We start from the raw sequence: 19,747 nt of genomic DNA, 5'->3' as shown, positions 1-19,747 counted from the left end.
TAGTAAAGATACAGCGACGGCAATGATTTGCGTCCCTACGAACATGGGGCGCAAATGCATACAGCAAAGGAGCTGAAGACTCCAGCGTCGTTCCGTTTGAATCTAGCCAATGTGGCTTGACATGCCCTTCCCTGGGCGGCTAGACGCGACCAGCATATCCCATCCGCAGCCTGCGTCGCAAAACCCCATTTGTGACCAAACCGCATTCAAACTCGACACCTCGGCCGCTGCTGGCAAAGTCAACCTAATCAACCTCTGCCATTCAGTCTTCGTCGACGGAGTGTTTGGTGGAGCACAATAAAAAGGGGAATGATCAAAGACGTCGACGCACTTCGACGCCCAGAAATTGATCTCGATGACCTCTCTCGCACAACCGCCGCATCCCAAAAGAAGCATGCCAAAGAGCCAAAAAGACCCTACCGCCTCTGCCGCCAGCGCCCGCATCCAGGCTGCCGGGAGCCCGCTGTCAAGGGCATGCACCGTTGAGGCGAATCTGGATGCGGCGGCGTTCGGATGTTTCCCCAGAACAAACAACAGCTAACCTTGAAGTCTCCGAAGCTTTTTCTGAAATGTCGGCCAATCAGCATTCTGCGGTATGCCGAACCTAGCTTTCCGCCCTTTTTCAAGAAAATTGATCGAGACTCCTTGCGGATGCTTGAACTGTCTGGGTGTGCGTGTGCGCTGGTTGCGCGTGGTTCCGTTGGTCCGTTCGCTGTGGAGGAGCAGCAGCAGGAGGAGGAGAAGGTGGTGTGCCTGATGTGAGGTTGAATGGCTACTTGATGGGTTGGGCCCTCGCGCTTCCTTGTACGCTCTTGGTCGTCATGGCCTTGAGTCTTTCGTCGTCCGTCGTGTGGCCGTTTACTCCATGCCGCTGTCGGCGATTTGAAAAGAGAGGGGAGCATCTTCCTGCTACAACAAAGTCATTCGTTTTCCCATCAGCAGCCGACCTACCTACCTCTGTGCGACCATGCCTCGCTGCCGCCAGGCCTACGAACATCCCCTTCCATCGCCACGTCCGTTACTCCTACGAGTCCTCTCTGTAACCATCGTGGTTCTCCCTCCACTCCTCTACCTCATCTCTTTTTGTCTCGCCATAACGATTCTCTATACGCCCGAATTCGCGCAAGCAGACCTCTTCGACCCAACAGGAGCACCAGCTGGGATATTGCTGTCAGCATCGCCCTTTTACAACTGCACGCGACCTCCACCGCCGTCCAACTCGACCGGAAACGACACACTACCACCGCCCCCGTTCTCGTCGACATGTACGCGCTTCACGCACTATCTAGGCTCCAAGGGCGCCTCCGCATGTAGAGAGCACTACGCCGCGCAACCCGCACACCCCTGGACCGCCCACGCCCACTGTCAGCAAGTGGTACTCTCCGCCTCTCTCTACGTCACCGCGGCCGTGCTGCTCGCCCTCGCTCTTGCTCTCGCTGTGCTCTACGCCGTTGTGCTGTTCCCCGCCGCCTACGCGCCTCGCGAACACCACCCTGACGCGGATTTGCTTGCTGGCGCTGCTGTGATCAGGACCGCATCTCCCCGTGCGCAGACGCCGCCACCTGGCTTCGTTTACGCGGCGTTGCGGCCGCCGACCGCGTCGGAGAAGCTGCATCGCATGCACGCTTCCAGTCCGGTCGACGAGCGAGTTGCGTCGCCGCAGGCTCTAGGATCAGGGACCGATGACGATGACGGGGAGGCAGCAAGGCGGGCTTGCAGGGCGTGTCTGTGGGCGCTCGTTGGGAACGTGGCGACGGCACTGGCGATTTTGGCGGCGGTGAGCTTGGCGGTTGCGCAAGTGGTAGGAGTTGCGGCGTTGGTCGTAGGTCAGTCGGCTGTGGATGCGGGAAGAGAGGCTGCAAAAGGTGATGGTCAGCTCGTGCTTGGAAAGTGGTACATGGCGAAGGCAGCGTATGAGGAGAGCGCTGTGGCGTGGGTCTTTACTGGATTTGGTGTTTTTGTTGCGCTTGGCAGATTTGGAATAGCGAGGGTGTAAAGCATTCAAATAGATCTCAAGTTGGGGCGAGACAGGATGGGTCGATGATTTCACAATCAGCGCTGAAATTAACATATGTGAAAAAGATTGTCAGACATGTCAACAGTGATATTGGATTCGAAATTCTGAGATTGAACACTTGGACGTGGCAGAATAATGTTTTTGAACATGCGTAGGATTTTGGTGTCATTGTCCCAAGATCCAGGCCGTAGAATGAGATGCTCTTCCGAAAAACCCAAAGGAGATGTTTACGTGTCAAAAGGAAAGTTTTGCTTAGCCAGTGGTACTCCAACTGATGCCGTCCCAAACTCCGTATCCCGAAAGATTGCCACCTTGCGACGTCTTTATAAGGGGTATCATTTGACCGAATTCATATCTCAGCGCCTGCCCTTGTGCGAAGAGCCCGATTTCTTTGCGCCCGTTTTGAAGTTTTTGAAAGCGATGGTACTCGTAGCCTTGCCGCGGCGTTTCTTCTGAACACGGCCAGTCTTCTTCTTCAAGCCAGAAGAGGCAGAGGGCTTCGATTCGTCGTCGACGTCCATCTCTGAAAATAAAGCAAAGTCAGCCAATCTGGTCATTGCCGAGGAATTCCAGAGTGACTTCGCCAGCCTTGGAGCCAAAACCGACAATGTTGGAGAGACCCAAAAGTTGGTAGAAAGAGTGTTCTTGGGCAGTGGGCTCGTTGTGATTGTCCTCCTCCAGGGTGTGTGGGACGGGCCAAGAGGCGCGGATGGACAAACCTGCTGCTTCGGTTTCCTGGGGCTGTGCGTCGTCGGCGGGCTCTGAGAAAGGGTTAGTATGCGAATCTCGGTGGCAAGACTGGACAGCGCGCGGCTCACGGTCTTTTTCTATCTCCATGTCGTCCTTTGCGGGGCGGGGCTGTTGAGCGAGCTCGAGGAGCTTCTCGGAAAGGCGTTTGGTGCGCGCATCCTCGACGGGGCCGAAGACGTTTTTCTTGAGCTTTTGGTTGTTGGTCTTTCTGACACTGGAGCGGGCACCCTTGGCCATGATGAGGGATGGGTTGGAGGATGTAGATTTGGGAGGAGGGTTGTAAGTGAGAGGAGGCGATTGTGAAGTGTTGACCAAGAGATTTTGTGAACAAGGGTCGCGGCCACTGATTATTCTGCCGACGGATGGCTCACCGCCCAGCTCGCCTTGACGTCGGTGCCGTTCGCTCGGCGGAGGAGCGACGGAGGCTCGTACGCCTGGTCTGGGCTTTGCGCGCCAGTGCGAACTACTTCCTTTGCCGCCCACGATAACTACAGGCGGTGGGAGGGCTTCCGGAGTGGTGGTCATCTTAGTATAGCTCACGATAGACTAAAACATCTTCTCTTTCCATCACCATCTTCGTTGTGCCAAGTTTGCTCGCCACGGTCGCGCGCACCTTGGACTTCAAAGCGACATGTGCCCGTACAGAACCGGTAACCCCGACTTCACCACCAACGCCTTCCTCGCTCACCACTCAACTCTTCCCGCCCGACAACAACCTTCCCCTTCTCTCCCTCCGCCGCGCTCCTTCCATGTCTCAACTCCACCCGCCTCCTTTCCTCCCTCACCCTCGTCGCTCGACGCCGCTCGCTTCTTCCTAAACCCCACGCCCCATCCTGCTGCTCCGCCTGTCGCGAGCGCAACCGCGACAGATATGGCCTCGTCCGCAAACCCGCCGACCCTGTCCCAACTCCAGGCGCTCCTGGGCTCCATGATCAACACTGACCTGAAGGAAATTTGTCGAGCCGAAAAACTCAAAGTCAGCGGAGTCAAGTCCCAGCTGCAGTCCAACATTTACAAGCGTGAGTATTGAACCTTGGAACCGTCAGTCCCTGCCCAGCTCATACTGACACCTGCGCCCCGCCGTCAGATTTCTCAGACTTGCTGCGCCAAAACGACATGGCTGGCGCGAGGCGCGTCCTTGACCGTGCCCGCAACCCAGGTCAACCTCTACCTTCGCCTACAGCCTCTACGCCTGGCCGCATATCCGCCCCCGTCTATCCCGAGTCTCCCACCCGCGGCCTCTCCCAGCAACATCATACACCATCTACCACAAACCTCAATTCGAGGCCCCGCCAGCCAACATTTCCATGTGAGTACACTGTGGTTGTGTGCGGACAAAGATAGCTGACATGAAGCAGCCCGCGTCTCCTTCAAAAAGAGTCCATTCTACGATGTCTTGGATACCATAGCCCCTGCTATGGACGTCCAAAGTAAGCCTTGCCGTTTCAATGATCGAGCCTGCTCAAAACGATACTAACCAATTGCAGTCTATCCCTCCAACCGTGGAAGCACTCAGAGCCAGTTTCAACTCGCTGCCGACATCGCTGCACGTTTGAAGACGGAGAAGGACCTGCGAATAATGCTCTTCTCAGCTACTGAACCGGTCCTGGCTCCCTTCACGTCGTCCGACATCAGTTTCCCCGTTAATATCGAGGTCAAGGTGAACGGACAAGAAGTCAAGGCGAACTTCAAGGGCCTCAAAAACAAGCCGGGATCAACGCGACCGGCTGACATTACAGATTTTGTTCGGGCGATCCCCAACTACACAAATCACATACAAATCACCTACGCGTTGACGCAAAAGGCACGGGTAAAAGTTTTCCCCCAGCGTGGTCTCTTTCCGCTCTTACTGGGGCACCCGAAAGTTTCTCAGATGCTAACCATTTCGCAGAAATTCATCATCGTGGCAAACCTCGTTCGCAAGCACTCCGTTGCAAACCTCACAGATAGAATCAGTAGAGGCAGCGTGCTCAGCAAGGAGCGAGTGGTTTCTGAGAGTGAGTGCTATCCAACGCTTCAGCCCCTGCACAACTGACTCTTGCTTCAAAGTGCTTGCCAAAGCAAAGGACGACGACATAGTTGTCAATTCGCAGGTGGTCTCGTTGAGAGATCCCGTCGCAGGTGTGCGCATCCAGCTCCCCTGCCGCTCAACTGTCTGCTCGCACAGTGAATGTTTCGATGCAACCTATTTCCTGCAGCTCCAAGAGCAAGCTCCGACCTGGACGTGTCCTTGCTGCAGCAAGACTCTGTCATTTGAGGCGCTCGTTGTGGACAAGTAAAGATCCCACCATTCAACGTCGATCCAACACACTGACTGGTCATAGATACATGCAAGACATCTTGGACAAGACACCGGAGGAGCTGGATCATGCCAGAATATATCCCGACGGAACGTGGACTCCTGGTACCGGCGACAAGAATGAGTCCAAAGCAAACGGCGTCAAAGCGCCCGTCAACGACGATGATGACGACCTTGTCGAGATCTCACCTCGGCAGATGGGCGTGAAGAAAGAAACGAGCAACACTCCGCTGCGTAGCGTTAACACGCCACCAGTTTCTTCACGTGAGCCGTCGTCAGCCTCAGTGGTTGCACCGACGGGCAGCAACGGCAAACGAAAGCATCAAGAAGTCGTAGATTTGACCTTGAGCGACAGCGATGAAGAACCGCGCCGCCCGGCGAAGCGATATCAGCCAACATACAGCACGCCAAGTAGCATGTCTGACAGGTACAGGCAGCAACCCGTTGTCCCGAACGGGCACTACCACCCATCGCAATCCCCCAACTCCGTCTCTTCCTCCCATAGTCACCCTGGGCATGCCGCTAACCGTCACCATGGTTACAATGTAGGCGACCAGGTTGGCATGCCTAGAGCCAGGCACTCTTTGAACGGGCCGTACCCAGAGAGCAGCGGCTACGGCAGCAACTCTTGGCTGAACGGTCATCGTGACTACCAAAGGTGACCATGGGAGCGGGAATCTGGCGGCAGTTGATGCACGAATTACAGTCAGTATGCTTCAGCGAGTGGCTTACCTTGCAGGCGTCTTCGAAAATATGCCTCGATGATCAGAGGCAAACTTGACCTTGCCCGTGCTTGCTATGTCACGAAAGTGGAGCGCGGTGCGACACTTCTTCTCTTCATTTTTTCCTATTCGGGTGGACAGGCGAATCGGGTTGGTCTCGAGGAATGGTCAATTAGTCCATGCTGATAGATAGGCAAGGTGCAGGGGCGGCGGGAAACGGCTACCGGTGGAATCGTGAAGATCAATACCTCTACGGCGTTTGTTTGCTTTCTGGTGGGCAGAGTAAAAGCGAGATTCCATTTGCCAATTGTTTCTTTTCTTTTCTTTTTGCTTGCTCAAGTCTTCCGAAATAGCAAGGAGCTCACAGAGCTTTTGGGTTGGCTGTAATTGCTGCCTTTTGCACTTTTTCTGGCTGGTGATTTTGCCGGTTTGAAGAGCACGCAAAAGGGGGAGCGAAATACTCAGTCTCCTCTGAAAGAAGATGGAGTGTTCTTTGCTCCGGCACTTTTTCTCCGTGTTTGCTTGGTTGTCTTACTTTAGCAGACGTCTGCCTTGTCTTCTTACTGGCGGGGCATGGGGGCATGTTATTTGCGCATCATCGCTTCATCATGATGAATAGACAGGCCATTCTGTGTGTTTTCGCAGCGCGTCACTTGTATCCTCTCTGCTCTACATGGCTCTCTTTCTCATCGACCTTTTATGACGGACTGTACTTTGCACGGCCGTACAATTGTTTCTGAGCGACTTAAATCCTCAATATTTCGATATTGTGGTTCTGATGGCCCTCTCCATGTCTCCTTGGTAGATCCATCCTCAACGATCCACACTTTGCGGTACCAGAGTTCAAATAGTTCAAATGACCCGTTCCCTTGCGAATGCGCTCTTGTTTATCCAATCCACCACCTCATCTCAAAGTTCACCTGTCAAAATGAACGCCTACGAAGACTATTCCGACACTTCAGACTTCGACGGAATATACACTCCCCCAGCGTCTGACGACGAAGACGACGGAGTAGACACTTCCCCAATTTCTGACGACGAAGACGCAGTAGACACTCCGCCAGCCTCTGACGACAAAGATGACGAAGATGACGGCAATTACAACAACTATAACCCCAATTGCCGTCCCCAGAAATACTTCTTCATATACCGCGCAATCCGGCAACGAGACGAGCAAGCCCTCCGCGCCATGCTACGCGCAGACATAGCAGCCTTGCGCGCGCACTTCAGGTTGAGCGCGAGCCTCACCGAACTACGAGCACACCTATCCAATCCGCTCCGCGACCTGCCCAGCCTCTCCGACTTACCGCGCCTCTGGCCAACCCTCGTCATCGACATTTGGCTAGGCAAGATTCTGGAAAGCGACGTGCTGGGCTGGTTCCCAACGCTGGCCTTCGGGTGGCCTCCCGTTGTGACTTGGAGCGTCGCTTTCGTCGCGTCGCTCGCTTGCGCCGTGGATCACTACGGCCCCGAGCCGTCGAAGGATCGGTTCGCCGTGGGCTTGTTTGCGCTGAGCCTGGGTTTGGCGATGGCGGGATCGGTGAGTCGACTTTTTTCTGCTGGGATTGGCTTGGGTGGTGTTGGGACATCTGAGCTGTGGGTGGTGGCTGATGTCCTGTGCGTCTGTAGTATCTACCGGCTGAGGTTGACCAGCTCAGCTTTGCGCGGATCGAGTACGATCATCTGAAGTAGTTTGCGAGGAGTGTCAAGGGGAAGATGGTGGACACATTGGCTGTGGTACATCAGTGATGGCTACTCTTTTTTCGGTGAGAGACTGAGATTTTGAAACTGTTGAATCCAAGGGACTCTGTTTGCGTCTGGCTTAGATGGTAGACATTTTCCAACTTTGTTGGAAGGAGGTAGTAACGAAATCAAGAGGCGTGGCAGACAAGTCCGGATGCGTAACGATATTTTTCCTTCTTTTCTTTGCGTGACACCAGGTCTCCAGAGCTGCAGAGCAGTACGATGCGTCATAGTTTGTAAAGCGCATCGCGACCTACCCACTGATAGAAATGCCCTCGCATGTCGAAATCATGCGCCAAAGCCGATGCACTACTATGGTGGTGCATTAGAACACCATATAGGTAGGGCTAGCCCTACCCGAGCACGCCGACACGGACCCAACCGGTAAATGCAGATGGCCGTTAGGCGCAATTTCGGCTGCTAGTTATCGAGGGAGAAATTGGCCTCTGGTCCTATTTGCTAGAGGAGCGGGCGCGCCGGAAGGTCGAATGATCGGCTTTATCTTCCTGAGTCGGGATGGGATGGTGTGGGATTGGATGGGATGAAATCGGGATGGGGGTTTGCGGGACAGGGAGGGTGCTCGCAGATCGTGGGTAGTGCGATGTCGACGAGTACGTATTCTTCAGCTTCTCGTACACAGGATTGATAGTGTCGGTAGACATGCTATCGATTCGTGGAGATGGTGACGATGAGCGTTGTCAATGATAACTGGTGGTTGGTGTCGCAACCAAATCTAAGCTCGCGGTATAAGCTCCATAACCTTCTGCACCCCCACCCATGCTGCACCATCAGGAACAAAGAGGACGACAGGCGGCAGCGGAAAAACAGAACAAGCGGCGCCTCATTTTCATCCGCTGTGTCCAGCCACTGCCGGCGACGGGAATAGAGCAGAGACAAGGGTTCAGATTCTTCCGGAACGAGAGGGGGTGATTGGATTGGACCAGGAGATGTCGAATGCGGACGAGCTGAGAGGGACCGGGATGGACAAGAGCAGTGCAAATCCCACGAGAAGACGTGGAATGGGGTCGGTGGAGCGGAGGCGGGGAAATTTGGAGCGAGCAAGACGGCGGCGGCCCTCAATAATCAAACTCTCACGCCGCCTGATTCACGCACCCAGCTAGCTGCACAAACCTGCCGGGTCCCACGCTCCCTGTGGCTCAACGGCGCCTATTTACAGATGACTTACGACGTGCAGGGCATGCGGCTCTCGCGCGAGCCATTGGCAATTGATTGCCCATGCTGCTGTCGTGGCTAACGTGTACGTTCAGAGGAGGCGGGGTTGAAGTTGAAGTTGGGAGAGCTGTGACCGAGGAGACACGAGGTGAGCAAATATCGACGCTCCCAGGAAGCAAACAAGAGACAAGAGCGTGGGACATGTGGTTGTTGTTTTGGCCATGGTTTCTTTTTCTTCGTCTCTGCCAGTAGTGCCAGCCAACAGCCTGCATACTCTGTGCCGCGAAGTCCCAGTTAACTGGCGTGCGCCTGAAATTTTCCTGCCTGATAGAAGCAGCCATCCATGTCCAAGACGGCCGCGCCGAGAAACCTGGGAAACTCACCTGGCCCACGTCCGCTGCCCGGTTCGTTTGCAAGTCGTTCAAAGCCACTCTTCAGATGCCGTGACCTCTTGCCTTTTCGCGAGTTGGCGGCCGCCGCTTGCCAGCTATGTTGCGCCTTCGAACCATCGTCCGGCTGGCCATCGGTTGTCTGTCCGTATGGTTTGGTAAGCTCTTCTTCCTATCTTGTTGTCCAGCAAGATCATTGACTCGGAACCGTCCAGCTTGCATCGTGCTCTGCGTTATGGTCCCATCGTCTTCGCGGCATGATAATGGCATCAACTACCCGTCTCGAATGGTAAACGAAGGCGAAAGAGTCACGCGAATATATGAGTATGTTTTGTCGCCCTACCTTTGAAACCCAAAACACCAACTAAACTGCTTTACCGCAAAAAGAGTCGACCGTTTCTACCCTGACAAAGCTACCGACTACCAACCCGTCCTCTTTGCGCGCAACACCGCCATGCGCCGATTTGCCCTGTCCTTTTCTCTCGACGACACCCGACAGTACCTCGTCGTCAACGACCTCCAGCGAATAGCAATTACCAACATCAACCCCGAGGAGCGCGTCTCAGATCCCTTCTTCCTATACACGCCTACCGGTGGAGACGAGTGGTGGATACCACCATGGATAGACATTGCCGACTCGACCCTTCTATCGTGGATGTTCCGGCGAAGAATGGCTGTCTTGACATTACGCGTGACCTGGTCCCAAAGTGGTACCATGTCCGTCTGGCCAGATTCGGAAACCTGGGTGAATTCGGAGCGGTGGTATTACGTACGTCTCGACCTGGGAGCATTGAGAGAAGCAGAGGGAGTGCTGACACCTGGCAGAATCAAGGCTTGCGGTTACCACCTCACGGCGTTCGACCATTGATCGCTGTGACCATGCAGGACCAGCCCGTTTACGCCGAAAACGAACTGATTGTTTCAATGCCGCCGCTCACCGTCTCACCTTCGGACACGTTCCGCTACCGTGCCGCTGTCTTCGCCACCATTGTTCCCTCGATCCTCTTCCTCCTCGCGTTTCCGAAAATCCTGTTCCAATTCTCCGTCATGTCGGCCATAATGGCCTTGAAGATTGCCAGTGGATTCCTTCTGGTGCTGGGGGTTGCGTGGTTCTTTCGCGGCCGGCCTCGGTGGAGACTCTTCATGCTGGAGCTGAAAAGGGACTTATTCCAGCTGATCAGTCTGGTGGGGTCGAGCAGAATATATGGCTGGGGCGTCAGGAGAAGCTTAGAGACATTAGATTCTCTGGAAAAAGGTCAGAGGAGGAAACCCAAGAAAGAGAAGGGTTGAGGAGATGTACGATATTTCAAGCAAGGGAAAATAGGGAAAGTTAAATGATGTCCAAAAAGGACCGGTATTTTCAAGACTTGTGCTGGTGATGGACGAATGGTAATGATGGTATTCAAATGGGCCTGAGGCATTGACGTAATATCAGCCACTTGGACGGCAACGAGGCACGCCTTGCCGATCTCCACCCCGCATCCCGTTGACCACGGCCCACCTCAGATATTCAACACGACACCACTCCACCAGAGGCTCAGCTTCTCCAACGTCCGCAGCATGCCATCTCCTATACACCTTCCCGTTCATACGACAACTGGGACTACATCTGTCCTCCGGAGAGCCCTCCTTCCAGACTGAACACGCCTCCACCATGTCGACCGAAACAACTACCGCAACGGCAGCAGAACCCTCTGCCACGCTCCCCTCGCCCTCTTCTCTCCGCGCCGCCCTCTCCACCGACGGCTTCGTGATAATCCGCTCTCTCCTCTCCCCCTCCAAGCTCGCCTCTCTGCGCTCCGCAACCGCCTCCACCATCGAGCAGGCGCGCTCCGGCGGCTGGCCGCACATCCGCACCGTCCCCAAGCAATTCCCACCGTGGCCGTCGAATCCCCCCGCCGACGGCATCTGGGGCGTCCAGCACCTGCTGCATCCCGATCTCCCGGGCCATGACGCCTACGCCGCCGCCTACTTCGACTCCGGCGTAATGGGCGTCGCGCGCGCGCTGCTGAGCGGAGACGACGAAGCTACCGCCATCACCGACGACGACCTCGTCATGGAGTTGTGGAACCTGCTCGTCGGCGTGATGGCGCACGACTTCGAGCTGCGCTGGCACCGCGACGACGTGCCGGCAATGCTAGACGCGGCGGGCGAGGCAAAAGCACTGGGGTTGGACGAACGAGGGGAGAAGCGCGGGACGCCGGCGCACGCGCAGTGGAATCTGGCATTGTATGAGGATGAGAGCCTCGTCGTGGTGCCGGGGAGCCATCGCCGGCCGCGGACGGAGGAGGAGCGCGCTGCGGATCCGTATGCTGCCGAGCTGCCAGGCATGCAGTTTGTGCACCTGGGTCCCGGGGATGTCGTGTTTTACGACAACAACATACTGCATCGGGGCGTGTATAGCAATGGTGTCGAGCGCGCGACGCTGCATGGGAGTGTTGGTGTTGTCGGACGGACGCAGCAGCGGGCGAGGAACGTGCTGCAGCACGGCGTAGGCGCGTGGGTCGACCGCTGCGATTTTGGCGGATTGGAGCCCGATGTGAGGGCGAGGGCAGAAGCCATGAGGGAGAAGCTGGTACGAATGGGTACAGAAGCGGGTGATGTAGGATTTTACTCCAAGGACGAGTGATGTGAAATGGGGAAACGAATGTGTATCATCAGTTTTTCTGAGTATCAGTCTGAATGGGTATATTTTTGAACATGACTGGCTTTTTGCGGCAGTTCCTCAGCCGGTAAATGCTCATGGAGTGCTCATGGAGTTCTACCTACCCCGATTGATCCTTTTCAATCCTTCAATGAGCTATCCATTTCTCAGGGGCCGATCCAATCTCTTTCGTCAAGTAGAACCCCTCGATTTCAGCCAGTGTCAATATTTCATACCATCACGCCCGGCCGAACCATCAAACGCCACGCAAATTTCGCCGCAGATGCAAGTGCTGTGTCTCATCAAGAAGTGAAAATAGGATGCATGGCGTAGATCGGAGCCCTGTTCTCATCACCGTCAAACAAGACGAGGTTCTGAATGGGCTGTTCTCGCTTGCCAATGACGTTGATGACATCCTGGGCGAGCTGGCCGCCGAGGAAGGCCGTGACGGGAGCAAGCTCACTGCCCAAGTTCTGGAGGAACTTGCGCAAGAACTCGGACGTCAGCGTCTCGATAGGAAGCTGGAGCTCCTTGTGCTTCTCAGTCGCCAGTGTCGTGAAAAGTTGCAGGTCGGCGCTCGCGTGTGAGGGATTGCGTCCGTGTCCGTTGCCGTCTGGGTTCATGGCCGACGTCTTCTGGAACTCCCACAGTGCTCGCATGCACGTCAGGAGCGGCGTGACTTGCTTCATGAGACGCCTCCTGTTGATATATTCTGGTGGCAGCGGCGATGAATTGGCGAGCAGCAACGGCGAGTAGATTTCGCGCTTCTCTACAAGCTCCTTGTGCCGGCCGTTCTCGACTCCCTTGTCGGAGAAGGCCAGGACTGACCGCGTCGCAGACTCCGCCTTGATGGTGGTTGCAACGTTGGACTTCTCTCGCTCGATGATGTAGTCATGTTGTATGAGATCGGCGAAGATGTATCCATAGAAACCGTGGGTACCAGCCGCGTAGAACGGCTTTTGCGACAGCCGAGTTGATGCATTGATAGTTGACAGCGTCATGAAGTCGAGGTCTGTGGCGATGACCATGTCATATGCTTGGTAGAATTCTGGGCCCTTCATGGCAATGTCGGACTTGTCGACGTGAATGTTGACACGAGGGTTGAGCTTTTGCATCTCGGGAACAGCAGCTTCGGCGCGATTCTTGCCAATGTCCTCTTCCGAGATGAAGAATTGCGCACCAAGGTCGTCCTCGGTTACGACTTCGTGATCAACGACTGTCAGGGACTTGATACCAGCCAGGACGAGGTTCTTGGCAACCTCGTTTGCAAGTGCCTTCATGGAAATCAAGAGTACATTTGCTGAACGGAGCCTCTCTTGGGCTTGAACACCCCAGAGGCGAATTTGTCGGTCATAGAGAGCAATCTCGTCTAGAGGTTTGTTAGTCCACGTCCTTGTTTACTTGGTGGTTGTGTTTGAGATGGCCGTATTTGCAAGAAATTGATTCTCTTCACGCCTGCAATATGCGAATAGACCAAATCTGACTATGTTGAAGCAATGCCAAACTTTTGAAGAGGTTCTCCGTATGACTCTCAATATGGTTGATCTTTTTCCGCGTGCAAGGAAAAGTACGAATGAAAGAGTAGATGTTTCGAAACGGTCAAATAAAAGAGCGGTAAAACAAACTGATTCATACCTGCACTGATGCCCTGGGCTTGGGCAGCCGGGTCAACTGAAGGAGCGATCGGGAGCTCCATAGTGACTGTGAGCTCGCCAGCGGGTGGCTCAGCAAGTGGCTGGTTGGCGTGCTCTCCGTTTGGAACAGGCGCCGTCACAGGCGCAGTGGCAGGCGCAGCTTCCTGCTGAGCGGGATCCATGAGGCGAGAGTGAGGGAGGAGGTCGTGGAGAAGGAGAAGAGGAAGTAAAGAGTATCACCAAAGAAATAGATGTAGAGGCAGAAGGTGAATGGTTGATGATGAAGTGAGCGGCAGGCGGCGTCCGCGGACCGAGAGCCGAATCTGCTGCGCAGAGGGTCCAACCTACATACCTCATAGCTCCACCCACCATCTTCCGCCCTCACTTGACCGCGACTGTCCACCTAAGGGACCGTCACCGCAACGTCAAAATCCCTTCGCTCCCCGTCTTCCATCCTACCATCCCACCACCCGGGGTCCCAGCCTCGCCCTCTGCTGCTCGGTTTGGCGCACGCTCATCTCGTCCGGTCGCTCACGCCCGCCAAGTGGCTCTATGACGCCTCCCCGCGTCTCTTTGTCCAACATGTCCTCGGGCAACTTCGACTTTCCTCCTGCCTCCTCATCGCCGGATGGACAAGGGCACCTCTCTACTTATCATCGCCTACTCCAGGCTCACCAGCGTGATCACGACGCTGCCCAGCGTGACCTCCAGCAAGAAAGCGAGCGGCAGTTGGCTCAAGACTTGGATGACATAACCTCTGCTTCCCGGAGTCACCAAAGACCAGCCGCTTCCACTCCTTCCATGCCTCGCCGAAATCGTCGCGCGACTCGTGGCTCGAGTCGACCATTAAGCCATATGGACGATGGCAATAGAAGCCAGCTCGTTGCCCCTCCGCAAGATCCCCTCCGCATTTCAGCTATCCGCAACCGACCCCATGCCGAGCCGAGTCAGCGATTCAGCGCCCTACGTCGAGTACGCCAGCAGCGGGAACAAACCACACGGAACTCGGGACTTGCTGATCTTGAGCAAGCTGGCGAGCGTCTCACAGAAATAAGCCAGGGTCTCTCCCAACTCATCGGCAACTCCTCATCTCAAATGTTTCGCGTGGAACTTGAAGATGCGGATGACGGCACCGGGCAGCGAAGATTCAAAAGAAGAAAACTTGATCGTGATGATTCGAGTTCGCTCCCAAGCATCAGATACGGTCACTTTGGACAGGTTGTGCCGGGCAGACTGAGGATGGAGATTGTGAGCTGTGATGGTGGGGAATTCAATGACAGCACCGGGGACTTGCACAAGGTTGAAAATGTGCTCAAGAACGATGCTAGCGTTTACTGCACAAAGAGGTCAAACTGCAACCTGTTGCTGAGGCACCAAGGAGAGACAAACTTCTCCTTGGACAAGCTTGTTATCAAGGCCCCCGATTATGGCTTCACATCCCCGTATGTTTAATTTTTGGTTTTCGTCTGGTGTTGCATTTGCTGACCACTCCGCGGATATTAGGGTGCAGGAAGGCATGGTTTTTGTCGCCATGGATTCACAAACTCTTATGAAAGGCACTGCATCATACCAGATCGACTATGACAGCCCCTCGCCTTCATCTAGGTCATCCAGTACTTCCTCATCTTCCTCTCGCCGTCCCGAGCGCATTTCCCTCTATGAGAGCCTCCACGATCCTGAAGTCCTCGCGGGAACTCTCAACCGTCGTCAAAATTTCTACGACCACCTTGAACAAGTGCGGGGAAGTCATGAAGCCAGATTTGCGCGCCTTTTGCGCATCAGACGCCGCATCGAAAGCGTTCGTAACCGGGAGAACTGGAGCGATAATTGCGAAATCAACGAGTCCAATGCCATCGTATCGCCTGCCGCGCCAAACCCTCCGGACCAGCTCCAAGGGCTCCATGTCACTCAGGAGGCAGATCAAGACTCGAGCAGCGATTCTGATGAGGAGGCACCCAGCGCATCCATCATGGCGGATCGCTTGCGTAGAGATAACCGTTGGCGTGCAAGCAGTGAAGAAGATGAGTATGAGGAAGATGCGCGGCAAATGAACATTCTCTGGGATCACCGGAGTCGGACGACGACATCTCGTTCTTTGAGGACGCAAAGACGAAGCTCGCCCAGCAAAGTAGAGGCTGAAGAGGGCGTTGGCGATGTTCTAGCGCCACATGCAAGGTTCTTCATGCAGGGACCCACAAGCAAGATCACCATCAGATTTGATCCACCTGTGTAAGTGGCCCCACCTTGTCCTGACGAGCCACGTTCGCTAATTTCGTCAACAGTTCCGGCAAGTTTGTCTTGCTAAAGCTATGGAGCCCTGTCAAACACGGCAACATCGACATCGAACACATTTCGGTCCATGGATATGCTGGACCGCGCTGCTTCCCTGCTTGCGAAATGCGCTGAGCGCTCTTTTCCAAAAAGCACCAATTCAATTCCATATCGACTCATTTGGGCGGCGGGATAGAAGGGCACGGCGTTCTCTTTTTTTCTTTTAGAATTGGCCTGCCGATGCAAAAGGCCACATGATATGATGAACAGAACTAAATACCCATCATGATTGGTCTGGGATGACCGGTATCTCGTGGAATGGAAACTTATGGGCACAAGGGAAGGGCGGATGGGACTGGTTTGTTTTTGATTTTATTCTCGCCTTTTGCGGGTGGTGCTTGGAACTGGCGGACGTGACTGTCTCGGTCAAGGCAAGCACCTAGCTAAATCTTTGGTCTGTCAAGAGCCGCGTCTTGTCCTGGCAGAAGTTGGTGCACAGCTGAAGCGTTGCCTGAGAAAGGCTTAATATAGACCGTTGATATCGCATTCAACAACTTTGTGTCCAAAGTTCGAGATGATCTCTCGTTTGAGGAAGGACGGTATGGCACATCAAGCGTCGAGTCTGAATTGCGTGACACAATCACTGTAGACACTTTTACGTTGACGATTGATATTTTGCTACCATATGATCTCAATAAGGGGGCTATCGACTTGGCGGTCGGCAGGGCCTACATGGTCTCCGAAAGATCAATCTATATCGCCATTACTGCTCCTTCTTCTCTCCCGTTGAAGCCGCCTCCTCTCCCGTCGTAGCAGCAGGAGCATCAGCAGGCACACGCCCAAATCCACTCGTCTTCACCACACCAAACAACTTCCACAACAGCCACGCGGAAGCCACGAGGGCCGCCAAAACCGTGCCCCACTCAACATGCGCCGCCTTGTCCAAGTCCAGCACGGGAACCTTGACCGTCTCGACGAGCTGTTGGCTCTTCGGCGCCGCTGCGATTCCAGAAGTAGACGCGGCCGGAGGAACATGGTAGAACATGACGCGCGGCCCAAACAGACCTTCGTAGCCCAGGTTCGTTCTATCAAAGGGGTTCGTTGGGAACTTGGTGCCCTCGTCCGCGGGGCAGGCCCAGAAGACGACGGGCCAGGGGAGGTGCGCATCCGCGAGGCCGGACGCGTTGCTGTTGGGCGGCTGGTAGCGGAGATGCAGCGGGATCGTGACGTCAAAAACATCATTACCATCCCCTGAGTTTTTGATGGCCGAGGCAGGATCGCGCAGCTCGAACAGCGCGATGCTGCCCCAGGCCGGCACGACCCAGTCGGGCGCTTCGAGGTCGGTGGCTCCCGCGAGCGCGTGCATTCCGGCTAGGCTGTGCGATTTGAGGAACAGCTGGTCAGAGAATTGGTACTTGTCGAGGAAGAAGCCGGACGGTAGCGTTAGGTAGGTGTGCAGCGCGCATGTCTCCAGCGGCGCGGTCAGCTGCGTTGAGGCCCGCGGGAAGGACAGGTGCAGCGTCGGATGGAGGCCTGTGGGCTGCGAAAAGGAGACGTCGTAGCTGGGGTGGACTGGATGGTGGATCGAGGGGAGGGGGTGGTGTCGGCTGGGGAAGGAGAAGAGAGTTGCCTCTGTCGTAGACTTAGTATTGTCCTGATCTGAAGACGGAGGAAAGGGCCTTACTCGGTTTTGAATCTTCTCCGACAACTGTCAAGAAACCAGAAAGAGAAAGCTCTTCGCTCTCGACTGGCACCTCGTTGTTGAGGATGCCCACTTCGAGCGATCCAGCTTGCCCTTTCTTGATTTCTTCATTCCAGTAGCCTCCCACTTCCGGACCTTTGGACCAAAAGGCGTTGATGACGAGGGCGTGCGAGATTGTGTCAAAGTCCATGTCAACATAGTCTGCTGACAAAAGGGATGCAGCCTTGGTTTCACAGCTCGAGTCTGATGACGACGTGCACATTTTTTGCTGAATGTAGGTCACGAGATTCTCAAGCGAAGGAAGAAGACTGTGGTATTGAGATGATGCAGACATGGAAAAGCGCTCTGCAAGGATCGGTGGAGTGATGAAAGTCTCCTGAGTTGGACATGAGAAATCTGATGGATAAACGGCTAGGTATCAAACATACCGAAGGGGATTTGCATTTCAGGTCATCTCCAAAGGTCTTTTGGAGTAGCGGACACAGTCCGTCGCTAGACAGATTTAGTAAGGATAATATCAATATATCGTATTGTACCTACACCTTATGCTCTCTCCGAGGGGTAAAGTAGACATGGAGACCCGGTGAGGTGCGAGAAACAAAAGGCGGCGTGGAGGTGTAGGCTTCGGAAGTTGCCCAACGAATGTGAAGCTCATGACATTGCTTCAAAACAGACCATATCTGTGCATAAATCAGTATTTGCTTCCAAGTCTGCTTTTGGAGATGGGAATGATACCTCTTGGGTCAACTCGGAGAGACCAAAAGTGATGCGATGCTCTTTTGCGGCTTTGATTGGTGGAACGGTCAAGCCGTCTTTTCCCACGTTGAGCTTGGCGGGATCAAAGCCTTCTTCGCCTACATGTAGGAGAAAGGTTACTCTTTCTTTCATGTTGATTGTTGGATGAGGTAGACTCGTCGTGAATGGTGGTCACAACAAAGGTGGTCCGTCACGCGGGTACTCTGCCAAATAGAGACTAGCGCCATAGACTCGAATGGACCCTGGCCGAAGCATGACGATGGCTGCGTTCGTCCCTACCCGGTGTTCGCCTCCCGCATCAAAGCTCCCAACAAGGCTATTTCTATAAGCTACTTGTCCTCTGCCGCCACCCTTCCTCCATGTAGCGCCACACCATCCTCTCTCCTCACCGCAAGAGGACGAGATAATCCAACATGCATTTCGGCAATCTACTCTATCCGGCAGTACTGGCATTACTGGTGTCCAGCAACACCGCTGAAGCTGCCCGACAACAGGATCGCAAAGTCCTCCTCTCGAAAATCGAATCCTTGACTTTACGAAATGGCCTCAAGACAACCAGTCGGCGCGGACCGCCTGTACCACAGGTTTGTTCTCTCCTCCAATCGCCAGTATCACTGAAGCTAACCCGCCAAACAAAGCTCAAATGTGTCGGTGGCGACGGAAAAGGCCTCTACGAGGTAGACGTCATGCGCTGCAAGAATTCCGGCGCCGGCTACGATGACGAAGACATTCAATGGACCTGCAGGGCCGACCTCCCACCGGAATTCAAGCTCGGCTCTACCGATGTCACCTGCGAAGGCTACGATAGCCCCAACGACCCGTACATTTTGAAAGGAAGCTGTGGTGTGGAATATCGACTCGCTTTGACAGATGCGGGCCTGGAAAAGTATGGCAAGAGAAAGGGCCCATGGTGGGGCGGCTTCGAAGATGACAATCCGCTCGGTCAAGACACGACAAGCACCGTGGTCGCCGGCTTATTTTGGCTCCTCTTCCTGGGTGTCGTGTTCTACATGATATTCAGGGCTTGCATCGTGGGCCGTGGCAACCCAAGAGAACCACGGACATGGACCGGACCGCGTTTCGATGGAGGTGGAGGAGGTGGCGGTGGAGGTTGGGGAGGTGGTCCTCCACCTTACGATGACCCTCCGCCACCCTACTCGCCCCGTTACAACAGAAAATACGGCACAAATGGCGAAGGCTGGCGGCCTGGCTTTTGGTCTGGCGCATTGGGCGGTGCGGCTGCAGGGTACTACGCTGGCAGCCGAGGAAACCAGAACAACCGCGCCTATGGGGGGTCGAGGTGGAATGATGCAGGTGTAGGGCCATCTGGGACATACAGATCGCCGCCTTCGTCCTCGTCGCCGTCGCCAAGTGCTGAAAGGTATTCAAGCACGGGCTTTGGTTCTACGAGGCGGAGGTAATGTGGTATTCATGAAATGAATCGATTCCTCAATCCAGGAATATTGCCCATTTGTGATTCTGCTGTTACAGTCTTTTTACAAAGCCTGAGCGCTGGCCCGGTTGACCACAAAAAAATAAAATCATGAAGACTTGGAATTCCGACCACCGGTGCGTACCTGGATTTTTTCCGTATATGTGCTGCTATTGCTGTGTGCTGCAGATGTTTTCCATTTCAGAACTCATCTC

At 54.7% G+C, this 19,747-nt stretch overlaps 10 protein-coding genes across 10 annotated transcripts; 7 read left to right on the top strand and 3 right to left on the bottom strand.

The window, feature by feature from the left end:
- Positions 1-967: 967 nt before the first annotated feature.
- On the top strand, positions 968-1,996 carry BKA78DRAFT_348427 (uncharacterized protein; the record flags this gene model as incomplete). Its single annotated transcript, XM_066890635.1, has 1 exon — positions 968-1,996. The coding sequence occupies one exon, from the start codon at positions 968-970 to the stop codon at positions 1,994-1,996; it is 1,029 nt and encodes a 342-aa protein (XP_066748989.1).
- Positions 1,997-2,078: 82 nt separating this feature from the next.
- On the bottom strand, positions 2,079-3,076 carry BKA78DRAFT_6311 (uncharacterized protein). Its single transcript, XM_066893497.1, has 3 exons — positions 2,836-3,076; positions 2,737-2,778; positions 2,079-2,540 (listed from the first exon to the last, which is right to left on the bottom strand). The coding sequence occupies exons 1-3, from the start codon at positions 3,002-3,004 to the stop codon at positions 2,374-2,376; spliced, it is 378 nt and encodes a 125-aa protein (XP_066748988.1). The 5' UTR covers positions 3,005-3,076; the 3' UTR covers positions 2,079-2,373.
- Positions 3,077-3,695: 619 nt separating this feature from the next.
- Positions 3,696-5,728, top strand: BKA78DRAFT_348425 (PINIT domain-containing protein; the record flags this gene model as incomplete). Its single annotated transcript, XM_066890634.1, has 7 exons — positions 3,696-3,786; positions 3,855-4,076; positions 4,126-4,197; positions 4,255-4,577; positions 4,659-4,764; positions 4,817-5,042; positions 5,092-5,728. 7 exons carry the CDS (start codon positions 3,696-3,698, stop codon positions 5,726-5,728), a joined length of 1,677 nt encoding a protein of 558 aa, XP_066748987.1.
- A 586-nt stretch (positions 5,729-6,314) lies between these two features.
- BKA78DRAFT_358604 (uncharacterized protein) lies at positions 6,315-7,672 on the top strand. Its single transcript, XM_066892357.1, has one exon. The coding sequence runs from the start codon at positions 6,645-6,647 to the stop codon at positions 7,473-7,475; it is 831 nt and encodes a 276-aa protein (XP_066748986.1). The 5' UTR covers positions 6,315-6,644; the 3' UTR covers positions 7,476-7,672.
- Positions 7,673-9,075: 1,403 nt separating this feature from the next.
- Positions 9,076-10,565, top strand: BKA78DRAFT_6190 (uncharacterized protein). The gene is made up of 4 exons (XM_066893484.1): positions 9,076-9,251; positions 9,309-9,417; positions 9,481-9,862; positions 9,919-10,565. Exons 1-4 carry the CDS (start codon positions 9,194-9,196, stop codon positions 10,381-10,383), a joined length of 1,014 nt encoding a protein of 337 aa, XP_066748985.1. The 5' UTR covers positions 9,076-9,193; the 3' UTR covers positions 10,384-10,565.
- Positions 10,566-10,747: 182 nt separating this feature from the next.
- On the top strand, positions 10,748-11,722 carry BKA78DRAFT_243741 (phytanoyl-CoA dioxygenase; the record flags this gene model as incomplete). The annotated part of the gene is made up of 1 exon (XM_066883972.1): positions 10,748-11,722. The coding sequence occupies one exon, from the start codon at positions 10,748-10,750 to the stop codon at positions 11,720-11,722; it is 975 nt and encodes a 324-aa protein (XP_066748984.1).
- Positions 11,723-12,039: 317 nt separating this feature from the next.
- Positions 12,040-13,553, bottom strand: BKA78DRAFT_329104 (uncharacterized protein; the record flags this gene model as incomplete). The annotated part of the gene is made up of 2 exons (XM_066889641.1): positions 12,040-13,106; positions 13,373-13,553. 2 exons carry the CDS (start codon positions 13,551-13,553, stop codon positions 12,040-12,042), a joined length of 1,248 nt encoding a protein of 415 aa, XP_066748983.1.
- A 400-nt stretch (positions 13,554-13,953) lies between these two features.
- BKA78DRAFT_348421 (uncharacterized protein) lies at positions 13,954-15,777 on the top strand (the record flags this gene model as incomplete). Its single annotated transcript, XM_066890633.1, has 3 exons — positions 13,954-14,813; positions 14,875-15,600; positions 15,654-15,777. 3 exons carry the CDS (start codon positions 13,954-13,956, stop codon positions 15,775-15,777), a joined length of 1,710 nt encoding a protein of 569 aa, XP_066748982.1.
- A 628-nt stretch (positions 15,778-16,405) lies between these two features.
- On the bottom strand, positions 16,406-18,232 carry BKA78DRAFT_348420 (PIG-X; the record flags this gene model as incomplete). The annotated part of the gene is made up of 5 exons (XM_066890632.1): positions 16,406-17,274; positions 17,327-17,720; positions 17,773-17,836; positions 17,885-18,024; positions 18,080-18,232. The coding sequence occupies 5 exons, from the start codon at positions 18,230-18,232 to the stop codon at positions 16,406-16,408; spliced, it is 1,620 nt and encodes a 539-aa protein (XP_066748981.1).
- A 164-nt stretch (positions 18,233-18,396) lies between these two features.
- On the top strand, positions 18,397-19,694 carry BKA78DRAFT_301640 (uncharacterized protein). Its single transcript, XM_066887375.1, has 2 exons — positions 18,397-18,684; positions 18,739-19,694. The coding sequence occupies exons 1-2, from the start codon at positions 18,514-18,516 to the stop codon at positions 19,519-19,521; spliced, it is 954 nt and encodes a 317-aa protein (XP_066748980.1). The 5' UTR covers positions 18,397-18,513; the 3' UTR covers positions 19,522-19,694.
- Positions 19,695-19,747: the final 53 nt, after the last annotated feature.

The sequence above is a fragment of the Phyllosticta capitalensis genome (genome assembly GCF_038381095.1).
Source record: "Phyllosticta capitalensis strain CBS 128856 chromosome Unknown BKA78scaffold_1, whole genome shotgun sequence".
NCBI lineage: Eukaryota > Fungi > Ascomycota > Dothideomycetes > Botryosphaeriales > Phyllostictaceae > Phyllosticta > Phyllosticta capitalensis.
Note: the sequence above shows the minus strand (reverse complement) of the source record. Positions and strands in the feature narration are given on the sequence as shown.